This window comes from Anopheles coustani, chromosome 2 (assembly GCF_943734705.1).
Source record: "Anopheles coustani chromosome 2, idAnoCousDA_361_x.2, whole genome shotgun sequence".
Lineage (NCBI taxonomy): Eukaryota > Metazoa > Arthropoda > Insecta > Diptera > Culicidae > Anopheles > Anopheles coustani.
The window spans coordinates 74,595,700-74,614,904 of NC_071289.1; the positions used below are offsets into that span (position 1 = coordinate 74,595,700).

At 44.3% G+C, this 19,205-nt stretch overlaps 2 protein-coding genes across 3 annotated transcripts; one reads left to right on the top strand and one right to left on the bottom strand.

Moving 5' to 3' along the window:
• Positions 1-180: 180 nt before the first annotated feature.
• Positions 181-12,190, bottom strand: LOC131261975 (receptor expression-enhancing protein 5). Of its 2 annotated transcripts, none has more exons than XM_058263857.1 (5): positions 12,064-12,190; positions 11,333-11,492; positions 1,160-1,392; positions 979-1,078; positions 181-731 (listed from the first exon to the last, which is right to left on the bottom strand). In XM_058263857.1, the coding sequence occupies exons 2-5, from the start codon at positions 11,460-11,462 to the stop codon at positions 649-651; spliced, it is 546 nt and encodes a 181-aa protein (XP_058119840.1). In that variant the 5' UTR covers positions 11,463-11,492; positions 12,064-12,190; the 3' UTR covers positions 181-648. The 2 variants fall into 2 exon arrangements, with proteins under 2 accessions (XP_058119840.1, XP_058119841.1); XM_058263858.1 differs by lacking the exons at positions 11,333-11,492; positions 12,064-12,190 and adding exons at positions 2,484-2,806; positions 6,064-6,188.
• Positions 12,191-13,879: 1,689 nt separating this feature from the next.
• LOC131263827 (RNA 3'-terminal phosphate cyclase) lies at positions 13,880-15,466 on the top strand. Its single transcript, XM_058266087.1, has 6 exons — positions 13,880-14,004; positions 14,076-14,320; positions 14,397-14,721; positions 14,786-14,910; positions 14,968-15,226; positions 15,306-15,466. Exons 1-6 carry the CDS (start codon positions 13,948-13,950, stop codon positions 15,408-15,410), a joined length of 1,116 nt encoding a protein of 371 aa, XP_058122070.1. The 5' UTR covers positions 13,880-13,947; the 3' UTR covers positions 15,411-15,466.
• The last annotated feature ends 3,739 nt before the right edge of the window (positions 15,467-19,205 follow it).

Consider the following 19,205-nt stretch of genomic DNA (forward strand, 5'->3'; position numbering starts at 1 on the left):
ATAATTCAACATTTGTTTAGAAAAAAGAACCAGTTTCGGATTCAAAGCACAGGCTAGACCAGAGAAACTCTAACAACCAACAATACACCTTTACCTGCCAGCATATAATAAAGACTCAAGTTACCCACTTACGTTCAACATGAAGAGAACTAATCTTCCTAAGACGAAATATTGCAGATATAATCGGTTTAGAGAATACATATATTAATGAAGATGGCTTCAAATCTAGCAAGAATTGTTACAAAAGGTTTACTTCAACTCTTGGAACATAGAATCCTTGCCACGTTTTCAACTATTGACTAACATAAGCCTGTAAATGTTCCCATTGCGCATAAAGAAAATGGCAAAAAGCGATGGTTTACATAATTTACCGTTCCCCTCTTTTTTGTATGGTTCTCATATGTCGAACGAAATAAAAAATCAAAGAACAAGCTAATGGTTGGTGACGCTGGCGTCTATCGCACTTCCATGTTTCACTCTTCCTTTAATCCGGCCTTAAATTAACTAGAAGATCGTCCAAATTCGCAGAAGCCGAGCGTCCTTCGGCGACGGGGCCAGAGGTCGAGAGGGTCCTATTAATCTAGCTGTGTGGCTCAGTGTGTGTTTGTGTGATTGTGTGTAGCGTGTGTGGAAGGAATTCCATCCTGCTTAGGTGGATTTCACTTTCGAGATCATTTCGCCAGCCGTCTGCTTCAGCTTGTCCGTGGTCTCGCTGATGAAGTTGTCGGCAACTGCAATTGGATATCAAAGGGGAAAATGAGTGGAATTTCTATATGCCGTATACTATTTGGTTCGGTAAGTCTGGTCAATAAAACGGTGACTGACCTCAAAAGAAAACAAAGCTAATTTAAATTAAGTCAAAATGTAGATACCATATCTCTATTAGAATTAGAGATATGGCTTTCTCTAAAGAATGATATTCTATGAAGGATAAAGATTGTGTAAGGTCCGACCATTATAACCAATGCGTTGTCTTACCATTTTCGTATTTCTTGAAGTACGGCTGAATAACTTTGTTGTACATGATCGTGGAGCCATTGTTCTCGATCGGTACCATACACCAGATGTGGAAGATGCACTACGGTAGAAAAGGGAAAACGATCGTTAGCGATGGGGGGACGATGTCTTCCGCGCGGTTTGCGGTTCACGAGCAGCTTACCTTCAGCAGCCAGTAGAACGGGATGATCTGAACCAGGAAAAAGGAGAAATGCTCAAACACCGACAGCACACCGAACGTCACCCAGTACGTCAGCCACTTGGTGTCGTCCTCCTTCGTGCGGGTTTCGATGGCTTTCATCGAGATGTAGGCGGGATACGCGACACCGATCACGTTGCAGAGGATCTGCGCTCCATAACCGAAGGCCAGGTACAGAATAACGACGGCTACACCACCTATATTTTTGTTTGTGTAAGGGGATTTAAAGAAAAACATAATTCGTTAATTTCAAACTGATTTAAATTAAGTCAGTCGTTTCAGTCGGTTTTCAGAGTATTTACATTAACATAATAGCGCTATTTTTTCTTCATCATTTCCCCGTTCTTTGATATGTAATTTCAAATTGTTTTTCTTATTGTCTGACTTGAACATATCAGTAATAAATACAAACGATAGATCACCGATGTGTTGATTAATGTAAGTGTGTCCCAGTTTAAACGCGTTAGACTAGACTCGAAACATATAAATTAGAAATACATCAACTTGAGGAATCATATTTTCGCCGACTTTCATTATACAACAGCCCGGGGACAGTCGGAGAAATCGAATGGAAATGAAATGGATACACCGGTGGCCCGGATTGTATGGCCCGTCGTTGATCAAGCGCATCCAACCAAATGAATTTCCCAGAGCTCCCGGGCGTCCGTCACCGCGGGTGCCCGGTCACACGGCCGGATACACACGCACATAGCGCGTCGTTACATCACACCTGCGACCGAAGGGGTCCGGCGTTAAAATTCGCCAACATCAATGCCGATCGAAAATACGCCGCTCCTCCGTTCCCATCGCGAGTGGAGTGAAGGGGGGTAGGGGGTTTGTTTTATGAAATTCGTTGCATTATTTCAGCCGGGTTTCGTTGCATCCCCGTTCGGTCCGAGACGCGCCTTCATCTTCTACTTACTCCTTACCGGATTACTAGTGAAAAGATGCAAGATCAAACAAGTGACTGTGGATATGTATTTGTGTTTGTGTTTGGCTAGCAGTATCGCGTGGCGGCGACGGAAAAAGCCATTTATAAATAGTCCATCCTGGGGACCTACGGCCAGACGGCGGCCTAGGTCAGTCCGTCATGAACGATGGACTTTACGGTTGCGTGTCACCCGGTTTGCCAGGACCGAGGGGGAAAACGGAACGAAAATGATTATGGAGTCTGGGGAAGTGTCTAGATTTTACCTTGTTCTTCCTGCTTACAGCAGCTAGATAAGGAAATATCATTTCCAGGAAAAAAAGGATTTGGTGAGGCCTAATATCGGTGGAATGTCTTTACCTAGTGCATAGTAGCCCGAGTTATCTTTCTGCTCCGCATCCTCGGTGCCGGCTTTTCCTCCTTTCTTGGCTGGCATTTTCACTTTCTAGGCGTTAAGAAAACTTTTTGTAAGAAAACGTGTTTGCACTCCCGTGGGTCTATTCAACTTAAAACTCACTGTTCAAACTTTCAACTTTCGCACACGATGTGTCTTATGTTCTAAGGAATGATCACAGTTTTCGCAACTCCTCGGTTTGCAGAGTTGCAGAGCGCACAAACAAACACTACCACCTGCCCACAAGCCCAGCGATCGGTCTTGGAGAGAGGCTCTTCGCGGCAGCTTTCTGCAAATGGCCCGGTCGAACAGGAAAGAAGAATGAAAAATCGCGATTTTGAACCCCAACGATCTTCGACGTTACACGCGCGACCTAACTCACACCATGCCTCCTCTGATTAGTTGTAAGTACTTTTTACATCTCTTTCACTCGAGCTCTTTCTTAAATACGTACCCCCTTGTTGGTACGCGCCCGCCCGAACTAACATTAATGAGTTTTCGTGATATCGGTGGTGGCGATCCACCCTGCCGCCCCGAAAACCCTCGTGAATCACGGTTGCCTGCAGTGGCCTCCCATGAGAGGCTGAATAATTCGCAGAAAAACCATTAGGTCCTAGATCTCCGACCTGTCCGACCACCACCACGCAACACGACCACCAGTCTCGAGAGCGACGAAATTTGTCGACTATATGCGTCAAACGGGCGGCAGATATTTGAGATTTTTTTTTTGTAATGCATGTTCTCTTCATTCTGATAATTAAAATCAGTGCCGCACGAATAATGGGCGCATTTTTCACGTTCGCTCACAGGACACACGATGTTATCCCCGCGATCATCATCAGTCGACAACGTAACTTCAACAGCTGTTCCCGTGCCAACGGTAGGCCTTACATGCCGACAATGGTACAGGGAATTTATGTGGAGGACACGAGCGGAATTCCCATTCTAATAATACGGTGACCTATGGACATAAAGACACCAGTGTCTTTGAGTTTGCGCTTGGCTATGGTAGGAAGTGGATTTTTTTCAAATATATTTCTTTCCCAACGATGAGTGATGAAACATTTTCGCATTGCAGCACAACGCGGATAATGGATAAGTAGAAATGGCGATCTCAAACGTACCACCTCTGTGTGTCGAGGCTGGTCTAAATAAAGCGTTAAAAAAGAAAATAATAACGTTTGAAGCTTGCTCGGTCCAACGATATCAATTAGCAGTTGCTTGTTCCTTGTATCAACTGTATGCAATCTTTGTACGTTCCACAAAGTGTTTCAAGATGTAACAAAGAACGGGAAAGCTTGTGAGTTGCTTAAACATTCCATATAAGCGTGAAATTAACTAAATTCATGTAACGCATTTAAACACACCAATCAATTTCTTCCAAGCGCAGCTAACGGAAAGCATCCACAACACTTTCACTGCTCTAATGTGGACGAAGGAGCGATGCATCCGAAACGGAAGAAAGTTTTTAACCAAACATTTTCGATATTGAAAACATTATACGCATAAGATAGATTTTCATCCAACCTAAAACAGTAAGAGATATTAGATATCGCCGGATAAATGTTGCGTAAAATAACGTTCATTATGAAAACCCGCGGTTGGATTAGCGATGATGGATGGACGGTAGATTGGAATTGGGCTTGTGCAGTTGTTTCGATCGGATTATTAGCTCATGAATTCGTCCACGTCCCGTTAAACCTACCGACCTGATGGCGTGAAGCTCCGTGGTCGCGAAAAGAGCTATTATTATTATTGCATATTTTGCACACAAATGCTTCGACCCATTTTTATAGTGACGTTATAAAAAAACAAACCCCGTCTCTTTGGTGGCGCGTTGTGGAAACCGACCGAATTTCAATCAAATGCTCTAGAAGGAACAAGTGCTGTTGCATGATCAACATCAACTTTTTTGCGTTCCTCTGCACTTGGCGAGGATGCGTTGCGTTTGAGATGCCGCTCGATTGCCATTGTGGTGCTACTGTTGCCGTTCTGCCTGCCATACTTCTTCTCGAACAGTTGACGGGGCCGAGTTTTTCGGGATAAATAATTGGTGCTCAAACTGGTGAAGTACTAAAAATAGTCCAAATCATAAATCACTGCAGCGGTAACGCCCAACCACTTTTTTTTGTTCTTTACCGCCCATGGGTAAAATCTGGCAAAAAAGAATTAGCCGTCCGAAATACCCTTGGTTGAGGGTTCCCTTTCGATCGAATGCACTCTGTTGTACGACCACCAGTGCAGACCCAATGGACACACATCTCTGCTTGCAGGGTTTGTGTTGCATGAATATTCAGAAGAGCCCTATCAAATGTACTTGAACTTGAAATTAGACAAACTTTGTTTCAAGAAGCCGCAGGGGCAATAGCGCCAGCAGCTGTTCTTGCATTATCATGCTACTTTGACACCAGCGTATCAGCAGCGAGTTGATTGGAATTACGAGAGCGCTATAGGAATAATTGTTTATTGAATTGGTGATCCTAATTAAATTTTGATAACATAAAATGAGACAAACAAAAAACATCGGTGATTTATTTCAAAGAAATGTTAATGTTATCTTGAAGGAGAAAGTGGACCATTATACACCCCCTAAGAAAGATAAGACAAGAGTAGGTATGTAAGCAAAACAACCTCTCGTTGACAAATTGCTTTCCTTCTCTATCAATCAGGCACATCAGGAATTTTTAACTAATGGTTATATGAGTTAAAACTGTTTTAGTATACTAAACCATTTTTGCTGAATCTGCAAACAACTGTTTTTGAATATATTTTAATTCATAGTTTGAAGATACCCTTTTCTTTTAAATGGCCCTACAATAAACACCCCAGGTTCGGTGCCTTTTAAAAGGTGGCCCACTTTACCCGCTCTATCGAGCACCACACAACGGAAGGGTAATGCATTGCGTCAAAGACTGGCAGGCAGTCGGCAGGCACTCGAGCGATAAGGAGCGAAGGAAGAAAATCAGTCAGGAGTGGCACACCACCTTCACCTTCGCAGACATTTCACTTTTCATGCTTAAGCCACACACAGGGGAGAGTGAAAAATTTGTACCGCTTTTCCAATATGTTATAACTTTAAACACCCTGTAGTATCAAGCTCTCGACCGACCACCCATAGATTGTTGGTAGGTAAGTTTCCCTTTCGAATGGAAGGCTGAGAAATGGAATGGAAAGAGGTTTCGAAAACGTGAAGATGCATGTGGAGCACAGAGAATCCGGCCGGTGGCTAAAGGTCTACTGGACCGTAAGGAGTTGAAGGAGCGCGATCGTGGTTTTGTTTAATGGTCACAGGCGTTTCCAATGCGTGACACACTTTTCTTTTCAATTTAAGATTTTTTTTTAAACAAGATTGTCTGCGTTTGTGCAACGAGTTTCGGTGGTTCCCCTTATTATATATTTCCCACATCGAAAACATCTTTGAGGATAACGAGTCACACATGAAACTTCTTGGAAACACTTAAGACCAATCGATACGCGAATACGCCTCTTCTGCTGTACGATAACGATAAGAAAAATAAATTCACGACAAGGGAATATGAAACACACTTTGGAAAGGGCACGAAACTCGCGACTAAACCGATCTGCGGAGCTTTCCAGGAGCACCGAAACCGTCTGTTGTACTTCCGAAACAGCCACACGAAGGCTGGAATGGTTGCCGATGGACTACTGAAGAGTGGTAGGCCGCGGTCAGCATAAACCGTCCGAAACAGTCTGCTCCGAACGCGACAACGAAACTAGAACCGTTCGAATCGCCGGAGCCCCTAGCCAACACGCACACGACGTGGTTCTGACGTTCCGATCTTTGTGTGGCTGAATCACAGTGCGTTCGCCTCCGGGTACGAAGGGCCGCGCGGGATATTGGTGCCTGTACGATCGCGGGTAGGTCGTGGTCGTGGCAATTACCTTCGATGCTCTGTGCCATGGACAAAGCCCCGGTCGGTATCAGACGGCAACGGGTCGAAGAACGCGAGGTACGCCACTCGACGTGTCGTCGAAGAGCTTCACATTTACACACGCAAAAGCTGAACACGTTTCAACGATCTCGCTGGATGGGCGCCCCAATCGCAAGGGTGTGGAGCACTGGGATCGAGGGACACATAGAGCAACATGTTCCTACGAGGTAGAGTATTGATCCGTCCGGTTTACCCGGTATGTTGGACCCTACCTGTTGCCAAAAGTAAACCATGAAAAACAATGGACTATTTTAAGACACCTCAGTTCGTAAAAATGATAATAAGTTTTCATGTAGTTTTTGATGGTAACATTTTGGATGGTAATTATTTTTCTATTGCAGCAAAGTTTGAAGGATTTCGACCGCGAGAAGCTTGCCTTAAGCCATTCTTCGGAAACAAGGCGTTTCGATTAAAATCGGTACGGCAACTGATATTGCTTCCACGATTCCATGATCGATTGATCGATTGAAACTTTTCATGCCAATCAATATTAGCAATTATTTTATAGTTTTTTCATTCAAGCAATTACAATTGAAGGGGTGCCCCACCTAAAGGTGCCTTAGGTCTAATAATGAACATTGAGTGTGGCAAGCAAGTTCCACAAGAGTGTTCAATTTAAATGCGTAATGTTGTTGCAAATCGTGTTGATTTGAAAACGTCCCGTCGTAAAAGGATGAATGGATTACACAAAAATATCGTCTTGTATAAAACATATTATGATGAACAATTTTAAGGTATAAAAATAAAGTCGAATAAAAGTGAAGGTAGAGAACACCCTTAGCGAGCGTCAACCGCGGATTTTTCGCTGTGTAATGATAACGACCCCGCGCGCGGGACAGCCCCATTAGTGGTGGCCTCGTAGTGGTGAGGCTGCTTGGCAGGAAGTCTCAAGACTCTAACCCATACCAATCTGGTGCACGGTACGGCTTGCAGCAACCAAACGGTGTGGAGCCGTTTCACAGCCTCTTGATCCATTGTTGTCAAGCTAACGTTCGGTAGCGATTACATGCTGCACCTGCAATCATGCTCCTCCTCCTTTCGTTGTTGCTGATGCCTTCCGACGGTGCACGTAATGCTCGCCATCGGGAGTGGATACCCGGTACTTTCGACGTGAAGCAAAAGAACGATTGTCTGCTATACCCGACGGAACGCATGCATGAACCTGTCACACACAAGATAGAGAGAGAACGTCATGGAGGAAACAAGGGTGGGGTAGGAGGGAGGGTATGCCGGAACGAAAGAAAAACCTAAGTCGTGGCCAGGTAGACAAGAAGATACGACGCCTATCGTCCGTCTGTATGGCGTCTACCTCGAAGATGTCGTCAATCGATTTTGGCAAACCATGTGTTTCCACCTTCAATCGTCGTCATCGGCCACGTACTACAACGTGCTGATACCTGTACCTGTACCACAACGTTATCAATGCATGTGTACGGCGATTCGTAACACGTCACACTATATAAAGCATTAAAAAAAACGAACCACGCTGTTTACAAGCATGTACACGCGTGTTGTAGGCGCCACAAGTGGTGCTCCAGTGAGACGATATGATGCAAAAGGGTTTCGAGATTCATCACAGTACAGTGCACATTGATGAATCAGATGCCTTGTAACCATTCCGTGCTGTTCGCATCAAAAATGGTTAGTGGTATTGCCTGCAAAATGATTATCGAATCGTTTTACTGCCACATGCATCCACGCTCAAGGGCCCCCGGAGTAACCCCAACGGAACGGCGCCCGAGAAGCAGTTTTCCGTGAAGGTCACGGCCATGGGACTGAGCAGTGGCTGCCCCATAGGGGTGCAATTAATTAATCTAGTTTGAGCTGACGCCAAAACCGCATCACAAGTCGGTTATGACGACGGTTAGCAAGCCATTCGCAGTATAATTAAAACAAAATAATTAAAGGGAGTAAAAAGGGAGCAGTTATGAGCATCATTATATTGTTCCATCAGAGAACATCAATACAGGCGAGTAGAACAAGCAGTCTCACACTTGGACGTTTGGATTATTGACTAAAAATGCATCCGGATGCATTGTACACCCAACATTAAAAGGGGTGGAAAACGAATCAGCCGATCGATTGCTGTTCTAATCACTTCAAAAGGAAGCCAGGACGTTATTTCCCGCCTTAGACAGAAAGACGCCAAAGATTTTGAAATAGAAAAAAAAGGTTAGAGCACGCGACACTGTCTGGAAAAATATTATACAATTGGACGGAGCATACAGAACACGTGGTTTCAGGTGCAGCAAAACGCGGTAGCTATGATAGCCTTTGGGCATTCGAATAAAAAAGGCAAACAGAACGGAATAGTCAGTTGCGGTCATACAGTGTTTGGTTCTGGCGACCTGGGGAGAATACACAATGTGTCTGATTCGTTACATAAGTGGAGAGTCACTGCAAACGATTGGCGGTCCCCTCCCTTGTTTCCCGCCACGGTTGCGTCCCGTGGGCGGTTGATGTGTGTTTTATTCATCGATTTGATCGAATACGCAAAAACAACCTTACGAAGACTCTTACAACGACAGTAAAGTAATGATACACTTAAGATATGAAATAGAAAGATGTCTTAAAAATGTGTGCTTTATGTACTCCACAAAAAGAAGCAAAGGGCACGAAATACTTCAGTTAATTAATCAAGATCGATAACGAATTCTTTTGTGAAAGACCTTTCATCGATTGAGTACACCTCATGCTACGCTGTTATTTGACATCCTGTCCAACGTGTGCCGCATCGTTTTTTGTTTCTTTTTCAAGTAAAATATTGAGAAGATCGACGAAACGCGAAAACTCCCTCAGAATACCGAGCTATTGTGACGCGCGGATCCCAAGAGGATCTAAAAATATATCCAACGGTCCTTCTTCCTTGCGCAACATACGTTCTCATTCCTACCACTCGTGATTGATTTCAGTGATAGTGAGGGAAGAAAAAATCGACCAACCTGGTGCGAAAGAATACCCAGCACGCGCAACGGTAAGCGCAACGTCACATCGAAATGAACATCCCCCGAACAAGTGCGAGGCGAAATGGGATTACATGGAAGAGGCCGCCGGCTGAAATGTCGGAGAAGCTCGAGAGGTGTTCACAGTGGATTGTCTTTAATCATTTCAAGATGATACCGAAGACGGCAAAATGAGTGGGGACGTCCGGGAGAGCATGCTACGACGACCGTGACCATGGCGAACGTAGCAACAAACCTGTCCCAAAGACAGACGTTCGACTGTTTGTTCAGATACATCCAAGGGATGAAAAAAAATACGTATGCAAGGAAATAGAAGAATGATTCAAGCACATGGTAGTCTTCGAACATGACAAGAAAAAGTCCAAATGCTACGATGACGAAAGCGGACGAAACAGAGGCTGAGTAAGGCTGAGTAGCTTCCTCCTAGAAGGAAAGAACAACTTGATAAGAATATTTGAGTGTACCTCTGATTAGAAATCCTGTTCGAACTGGTTTGTTTATTGCACTGTGACTAACAACCCCCGTGGTTCGCATGTTCTAGACCTCAGCAGCTAAGCTTACCCTTATCGGGCGCTGCAAGAATGATTAGATAATGCACTAAATTGCACCAGACGTTTCCTTCAGTCTCTGATACATAGTATCAGGGGGTGCTTCGCAAAAAGCTCTACCGTTTATAAAGTTTTCATCATTTCACAAGGCCAAGGTCAGAGTAAAGCAACGCCTACTTTAAACGCCTATAAAACACACTTTTAATTTAAACAAATTCGATTAGATTTAAAATGGATATACTAATCTGGAGAACGTTACAACTTTGGATTTAAAATTAAAATTTAACAAAACATACCGGACCATATGGAAGGGTAACTCCCTTTTTATTTTACTTTCAGCCCAAAATCATAAGTGGGAGCGTACTTTTACTTCAAGTGGATCACCGCTTTCTAGCTTAATATTGATCAAGGACAAGTGGGGTTCCTTTCCAATGGAGTCCGTCCACTTGATGTAACTGGTTCTGTGGTTTAAATGGTGTATGACGCGTAAATTGTAACTCCCAGAATTCGCCTCTTTCTATATGAACATTTTAAAGCATTTACTTTTGAAAATAGATGAAGTATTGTAACACATAACGTTGGTGAGCCAAGTACACCAGTAACAGTTCTACTACATCCGGGTATATTTGAGTGGTTTTAAGGTTTAAGGTTAGCAGTTTACAAAATGCGTTGCTAATATTGTATGAAAAGCTCGTTTGTATCCGCCTATTCGTCAGCTCCCGATGAGAACGGGAAGGTGACGACCGCAGTAGGTGTGCGTGTAAGTGGCCATTTCCATCCGCTGTATTGTATAACAAGCCCACCGATGCATGCGACGGAGATGTGCGCGGTGCAGGCAGTGTATCATGATGGTGATTATTAAATGAAGTAGGGACGGTGCAGCACACAAATATTCGAGACACGAATGTTCACACCTTAGATGGTGCAAAAACGGGTGCTCTGTAAAGTCCATGCACGGCATTTGCCATTGCGAGGGCCTATACAAGGTCAATGTAGCAGTTCGTTAAGGCAGGAGATAAAACACTGCTTTTTTTACTGCCACCCAACGATAAAACGGTGGTCGACGAATAGCTACGAGACCGGTGGCAAGCAAGTAGCAAGTCCCGGAAAATGCCATCGAAAAACACCCTTGTTTTCCGGCTAACCGGCAGGCAGTTTGCCGGCTCGCGTCCTAAAAATATCCACCATCAATCGGCGGCAAGCAACCTACCCCTTTCCTGTGCATATTTCGGGCGCACCGTACACTTTCGGCGGTGCTGGGCCGGCCTGAATGTCTCCGGTCGATTTCGATAGCAGGTACTACCCCACCCGATTCTGCATGGGACCCGCTGATTGCCAGATTCTTACTTACCCAGAAATATGTACAGCCGCGGCACGTTCGTTTTCTCCTCGGCCAGCTTGAAAAACTGTGTCCACGGTTTGGAGTCGTCCTTCAGCGACGCTTCGAGCGATCCTCGGATTTCTTCAATTTTGGCTGCCATGGTGCTGAGTTTTTATGCGTTCCGCTTCGTCTGATTTTCAACCAGATGATGTAATGTCATTTATCCGCAGGCACCATTTGTTGCACCGTCGCCATCGCAACGTAACGACCGAAAGTGGGAGGGTTGCAGATAAATTAAATTGGAGAAAAAAACATCATTAATACGGCATCCACAGGTGTAGAAGGTGGGGCAGAAAGGACATAGATATCCGGCGAGAAAAACTTATGTCAAAATGGTTTATAATTCACTAATCAACTCAAAACAAGTGCCGCGGAAAATGAAGCCGGTTTTTTTGTCATTTTACAAGATCGATAAAGAACATGTGCATTAGCGAAGTCATACAAAATGAAACCGAAATACACTAAACAGTTAACGAAAGAAGAGGTGGAAAGGTAAAGGCTTGCAGGAGCGACACCACCGGAACAAGCCACAAAAAAGAGGGAAAAGGCTGTAAGCTGACGCACCACACACAGTTACACAAAAAGGATACGGCGAAAGGAATGACTAAATTTAGAAAAACGGGAGCGTCCCCGCGGGCTAATTTCCCGAAGCGAAGGAGTTACTTTCTTGTTTTGTAGCCCACTAGGGCTCGTATACGCACTTGAAGATGTTCCCCCCGGGCTAGCTGAGGATTTTGCAGTAATTGAATAAATTGCACTGCGAATTTAACTCCTGACACTAACGCGGAATAATCGCGGGATGCAACCGGTCTCCTTGACGCTATGACTCGCACTGAAACAGTTGTCAAGTTGAATGTTGACAGCATCTACCGCGAACAAGGTTGGTTTCACGATTACTAAAAAGCCAAAATCTGCCAAATTGTTAATAACTATGGATTCTTTCAACCGATTTTCACGATTGACCCCTTAAATGAAAGATCTTTTCAAGGCGCGCAACTTTGTTGATGATAGATTTTACCATAGTTTCTTGTTTTTGATAAAAATCACAGGTGAGAATGTGTTCGCCTGAGAGGGCGAAAAGGTAAAGCAACCTTGATTTCCAATTTAAGGTACAAATACCAATTCTCGCATTACTTTTTAGTTCCTTGACCGATTTGCTTGAATGACCCCTTAAATGAAATGTATTTTCAAGACAAGTAACTTTGTCTCAAGTAACATTTTACATTTTGACCATCTTTTCTAGTTTTTCTACCAGCTCTCGACGAGAGAAGAGAGGACAATTTCCTCTCCGCGAGAACGAACCGGGTCACGAATCCATTTGCATTCTGCGCACCAACACATGCACATCCGTGTACAGACAAGTTGCTTTCCCGGTTCGGTTTACCGGTTCAGACGCTGAAGGTCATTGCGCCGAGCGCTCCAAGGTCACGTCCGGGAAAGAGCATGTTTCGCCCGGATTTTGGGAGAGAATTCGCCTTTTCGCGCCAAAAACGAGCGGTGAAAAGAGTGGGCTAGTGATGGGTCATTCCAAACTGAACTGTGAATAAAACAGCTCTCATGGGGTCATGAATGTCTCAAATATGTAAGACATATTGTAATATCCTTCAATATGGTCGCACAGTACCAGTTTCCTTACCTGTCGCTGCAATTTAGCTTAACATACATTACATAAGCCATCATAGGTATGGCCCGTGGTGGTTTTTGTAAAATTGTTATCATAGCAGCAAACATGTTCATTCCACGATAAAGCTTCCGCCAGGGAAGTGCGAAAAAAACATCAAAAGGACTTGCTTCACTGTTTCAGTAACTCACGACTGATTCAATTTGAATGACAACGCTGTCATATTTGTTCTTGAAACAAAATAAATGCCACTCTTCTCGGAATAGACTCGGGTAAATCAGTTATTCTCAAAAAGGGCTAGTGTGTTCGTGTTGTTTGAATATAATTTGAAGAATAATGTAAAAAATGCTGATATCCGTACTCATTCAATGAATTAACCAAATAATATTGACAAGTTAGATTTGCATGTGACGGATTGGGATTCGGACTCGGAGATCCGGATCTCGAAATGGATTTGAATCGAAAGATTGGATCCCAACCGGTAATCGATTTTCCCAACACTAGACGGCACATTTTTGCGCCGCATAAGGTTACTATATACTAGATGTGATAGTCGGATAAGTGTAAAGTAACCTTAGTCATCATAATGGTGGGATCATTAGTTCCGAACCGTTGGATTAGATTCGGACCAGTTTGATTGTCGGACTTGAAAGAATGTCTAAAATAGCTCTTGTTAATAATTTTGAAGTGTTTTAACAATGACGCCTTCCATGGCAAGTATTGCTGATATAATTATCTTCATCCATGTAAACTAGTTTTTGAGAAAATGCATGTGAAATCGTCTCAAACCGTCACCACATTTGAATTGCTGTAAACTTGGCCTTCTTATACTGCTATAATTACTGAAGGTTTATGGTACTTCCTGCTGTCATATTTTTTAGAAAATATAAACAACACATTCGATCCAAAACCAACTGCTTGTTGTGTACATTTATTTTGCAGCATTGCAAAGAGGGTTCACAAAATGAGTACACATTCTGCAAACAATTTTCTCGACATAGATGGAAGCGTTTTAGAAGGGGTTAGTACGATTTTCTTTTGATCATATACGTTGCTCAACTGCCACAAGTACAACGACTTTTCTATTCGTAGGGAGGACAAATCCTGAGGATGGCCCTATGCTTTAGTGCGCTAACTAGAACGCCGGTTCGTATTCGAAACATTCGACAAGGACGCAAAAAACCAGGGCTCGCAGCCCAGCATCTAGCAGGAGTGGAATTGCTGCGTGATATTTGCCAGGGCCGTGTGCACAAGGCTGCTCTTGGGTCGACCGAAATTGAATTTTATCCGGGACATATAGGCCACGGTCGCTTTGTCGGACACGTGCAGACAGCAGGGTAGATGGCATGGGAAAAATTTAATCATAGGGAAATCTAGAGTTGGTTCTAATATAGTGTATCATTGCAATTCCAGAAGCGTGGCACTCCTCCTTCAAGCTGCCCTGCCGATCGCGATCTTTAGTTCTGGACCGATCACATTGGACTTACGGGGTGGAACGAATGCAGATATGGCACCCCAAGTGGATTTTCTTACTGAAATCTTTCGGCCCAATATGGAACGGTTTGGTGCTAGCTTCGATTTCGATCTTGTAAGGAGAGGCTATTTTCCAAAGGGAGGAGGACATTGCGTAGTGGAAGTTAAGCCAGTACAAGCGCTGCGACCCATTAATCTGACCGAATGTGGAACGATAAATAGATTTTTCGGATGGAGTTTTGTTGCCGGGGTCCTTCCTGTGAAGGTAAACTCCTTGAAAATCTCTAACCTTACCTCGATATGGCTCATACTATTCAATATCTCCCTAGATTGCCCACGAAATGGCAAGTGGTGCAAAATCGATCCTATCTAAACTCAGTTCGAGTAGGGTTGAAGTAGAAGTTTACAAAGAGAGCATGGAAATGGCACCGGAAGGGAATTGCTCCGGAATAATGTATGTATGACGAAATGCTGCAAAAGACAGAACTAAGAACCTCCGTTTCTCTTTCAGCCTTGGCTGTGAAACCACTACCGGAGCCGTCCTAGGTGGTTCAGCACTTGGTGAAGCAAGAAAAAAGAGCAGCCAGAGCGGCGAAGAAGCTGCGCAGGAGATTCGTAGTGCCATCGAAGCGGGCGCTTGCGTGGATCGTCATGTGCAGGATATGATGATAATACTGATGGCCCTGGCCGATGGACGCAGTCGGATCCGCACGGAACCTTTAACGATGCACACAAAAACGGCTATCTACGTGACGGAGTTGATGACGAAGGTGAGTAGCAATCGGTTCTTTGAAACGGAACGATTGCTCGTACAGTTTGATTAATATGGGGATTTTTGTTTGTTTGTAGGCAAAGTTTAACGTGCTTGAGGAGAATGGTCGTAGCGTTTTGATTGAATGTAACGGGATAGGATTACGGAATGTAAACTTACTAAATCATGCCGCATCGTACTGAAGGTTCCTGGAGGAAAAATAAACATTCTAGCTTGTATTAATTCGATCCACATAGAATTTGTATTTTAAATTGAGTAATTTTTAATAGCTATTCATGAGTCCGGTTACGTTTTGAAGACTCACGACAGATTGTCGACGCTTTGTGGTGGTAGGAATTGCAAAAATATGTAGTTTTGTTCAGTATTAAACGATGACTATTTATTTTAAGTTATCTTAAAAGTAAAACATCTGTTTCGAACTAAATGTGTTATTACTCACTCTAGTATCTTTCGAATGCGCTTGTCCACTTTCGTAATTATGAACGTATATACAAACATATTTTATCCATCAGTTTAAAATTTTCCGTGGGTATACCAAACACATGTCCGTTTGAAAAAACGATATGAAACTTACCTCTTAAAGAAAAGTACCTGTTTAAGAGTGCCCGGAAAGTGCCTTGGTACTTTAAAAGATTGATCATCCAAGCATAAAAGCAAAAAAAACTATTACATAAATATGCTTGGAAACGTGTTGAATCGTCATACATGTTCAAAAGATGGCACACGTTTATTGCTTAATGGAGGTAGAAAGTATCATGAATATGATTTCAAGAACTATACCGATTAAGGTGCCGAATCCTGTGGAAGTTCTGTGTTTCTTATTGTTTAAATTCTATAACAAAATGCCTGATAATCGAAACATACAAGAGCTTTTTAAATTAGAATTCCCAGATTTCGGCTTTCTTGGACCGATCAGAGTTTCCTAAAACGAATGCACAAATGAATAATTTTTTACTGTTTACTGCAAAATTGGAGCACCAGTTGGTTTGAATGCTCGTTAGAGAAACGATTCTCAACATGTAAAAACCTTATTGTCACAATGTTTGCAAAAAATCAAATACACCATTAAAATATTCTTAATTACTTTCGCAACCACAACAATCCAACAGTGTTTAATTCAAGAATATCGATCAGCTTTATGGCCGGCAACACAGTTTTTACGATTTTACATATGACTCTCTCGGTTTTTTGTATATTTGAATGAAACGTAAAATGAACGCAATAACTTACAGCGCCGACGTTGTCCAGTCGATCCGGCGTCGAACCTTTCGGGGATCATCGCCCACAACCACCGATGCTACCTCCACCTCCTGCCCCATGTGCCTCCCCAGCAGTTCGTGTGTTTTCTTGCAAGATTCTGTTTTTTTTCGCCTTCTCCCATTTTCGTACAACCCGCCTCAAACGCCGGCATCCACGTTCGTCCAACGCAGCATGACTGTCACTCGGGTTTTGTCTATTTTTCTTTTCACTTTTTTGTTTGCTCCCAACATCCGTCTGCGCGTCCATCTCCGGTCGCACCATTGACCGAAACGACGAGAAAACAACAACCGTGCCATCCCTTCGTCGTCCCCGGGATCCGACGGCCCACACTGGGCATCCCACTTAAGCTGCCCTTAACACGCCACCGTCCGGCCAACCCACCCGGCCCCACCCTCGGCACACCACCGGCAGACCGGTGCAATGAAAGAAGTAATTTTCGCTCGTGGTGGGCGAACCGCGCGCGTGCGTATCGAGCCGTACCGTGGCCACATTGGCCTTCCTTCCCCCCTCCCCCCGGACCCGAACCGTTGCTCTCGGGTGTTACTACGACCACGCGGACGCACCCTTGTGCTCGTTTGTGGGCGTGCGGGTGTGTGTGTGTGTGTGTGCCATAGCCCATTTGAGCTTCATGCGTACGTAGGTGGATCCTCGAAGAAAGAAGCTCACCATCGTCGTCGACGTCGTTTCGTTCGTTCGTTCGTTCGTTCGTTCGAGAGATACTAATAATAAAACATCTGGCATTTCGTTCACGCCAATCAACTCGAACGCTTACTCACTGTTTCTATCCTTCTCTTCCCCTCCCCCTCCCCCTCTCACGCCTCCTCGTTGAGCCATTCCTGGTTTATGCATCCGTTTTGAGAACCACGGAAACCGCCACGGGCCCTCCGGCGTGCCCGCCCACCACCTCGCCCAGAGTGGATCCTATTTCCTGTCGCCCACGAGCCGACGCAGCAACACCAGCGACAGCATTTCCATACCAACCTCCACCCCCCCCACATCACTGCCCCTTTCGCCCATCATCATCGTCATCGGAAGTGGAGGTGTTTTTCTTTCATTCACATTTTCCACTCCCTCGCCCCCCCCACTACACTACGGCTCGCTAACATTCACCGGTAGGATGGTGCGCGCGACCCACACTCGGCCCCGAAAGCCCCCTTCCAACCCGCACTCTCCCCTACTTCCACCAACCTACCGGGTGCCAACCGAAAACGTGGCCACTTTCGGTGATGGCGTGGACGGTTTTGTATCAATGAACTGGTGATATTTTTAGCGTTCGTGAATAAAATTCCTTTTTTACTATAACACCTGCGGGGTGACCGGGGAACGGGGTTGCTGGGATGAGAAAGGGGTTGGGGGGAGGGTGGAAGGGTTCGGTTTTCGGGGATTGTCGCAAGTGGTATCGCTATTGATTGCAACTTCGCAGGGGGGCAGGGTGCAGACAGGCAAGCAAAAAACACATGGTGGCATTAGTTTTTGGGAGGTCGAAATTTTTCACCCTTTGCACAGGTTTGGAATTGTGGTCGGAGTACTGATAAGTGTACAATTAAATACCGATCGAATGAAGAAATGGCAGTGGTACGGAGGGAGTAGATATTAGAAGTAATTCAACCAGAGGAGTTGTTGACCATATGCACTAGCTTATATTCATATTCAACGATATTTTTCTGATGTTTAAATATACCCAACTTCGTACTTCTATCGAAAAATCACTTGTTACAATTCAGTCTACATTTACCCTTTAAATGTTGGGTTTGTTTTTAGATTTCCTAGGATTTGCACTCGAATTAAAATTCATATTTTTTGTCATCGTTTAAAACTAAACGGTGAACTTTTCCAAAACATGTCTCCAGTTTTGAAATATTCATAATTCATCATCTAAAACTCGTACTAGTAGCGACGAATGTTTCCTGCACGAATGGCCAGTTTGGTGAAGGTGAATGCTAATTGGAATTGTTGTTTTAGTTTAGAGAATCGGTTACACAACAATGAAAGCAAAATCTAAAACAATACAAAAAGATGGAAATATTCAGTACTCTCCGGAAAAGTCATAGAAAAGACCATAGAAAACGGAGGTACGGGGTAAAAGGAAGGGGAGCGTAGTCGAGTGGAGGCAAGATGTCGAAGAAACGTGAAGGAAAACATCAGGCCTGTACTGCAGCGTCGATGAAGGGTTTTTCGGTAGCGGATGTTGCTTTTACCATTGAGATATATCGAGGTTTTTCCTTTTTCCTCGCCCGGAGATACACAAACTGTGTTATTTATACATATCGATGCGCGTTGGATGAAAGATGGAATTGGAATTGGGGCCGCAGAAGGGGTGTCGGTAGGGGGTTAGAGGAATGGGGGAGGGGGTACTCGGAAAAGCAGCAGGCAGTTTATTCTGCAACCAGCACAAGTCCAGGGCGTCGCAGATGTCCCCAAGCCCGCGGCAGTGGCAGGTTTTTAAATTAGGAACGGATGAAATCAATTTTTCCAACGCCGCTCCCGAACGCTCCCGTTCGATCGTGGGTCGCTTTTCCGCTCCGTGCTTCGGTGGAAATTAGCGGCAACCGCTTCCTGACGTTTCCGTGGCCAAAAATAGCTGCTGTCAACGGGGTGGTGGTGCAGACTTTACACGGTTTCCGTTGCGTTTCCCTTTTAGGATGTTTGCGAAACCCTCTGAACTGGCACGTCGCTTATGGTGGAATATATCTCCAAGCCGAAAAGGGGTTTAGGTT

Bases quoted from the DNA above. Each gene is read 5' to 3' on its own strand.
- LOC131263827 (XM_058266087.1), top strand. From the start codon at position 13,948: ATGAGTACACATTCTGCAAACAATTTTCTCGACATAGATGGAAGCGTT. The intron at 14,321-14,396 runs GTAGATGGCATG...TTGCAATTCCAG, and splicing joins GGACACGTGCAGACAGCAGG to AAGCGTGGCACTCCTCCTTC. The intron at 14,911-14,967 runs GTATGTATGACG...TTTCTCTTTCAG, and splicing joins GGGAATTGCTCCGGAATAAT to CCTTGGCTGTGAAACCACTA.
- LOC131261975 (XM_058263857.1), bottom strand. From the start codon at position 11,462: ATGGCAGCCAAAATTGAAGAAATCCGAGGATCGCTCGAAGCGTCGCTG. The intron at 1,393-11,332 runs GTAAGTAAGAAT...ACAAAAATATAG, and splicing joins GCGGCTGTACATATTTCTGG to GTGGTGTAGCCGTCGTTATT. The intron at 1,079-1,159 runs GTAAGCTGCTCG...TTTCTACCGTAG, and splicing joins CGTTCTACTGGCTGCTGAAG to TGCATCTTCCACATCTGGTG.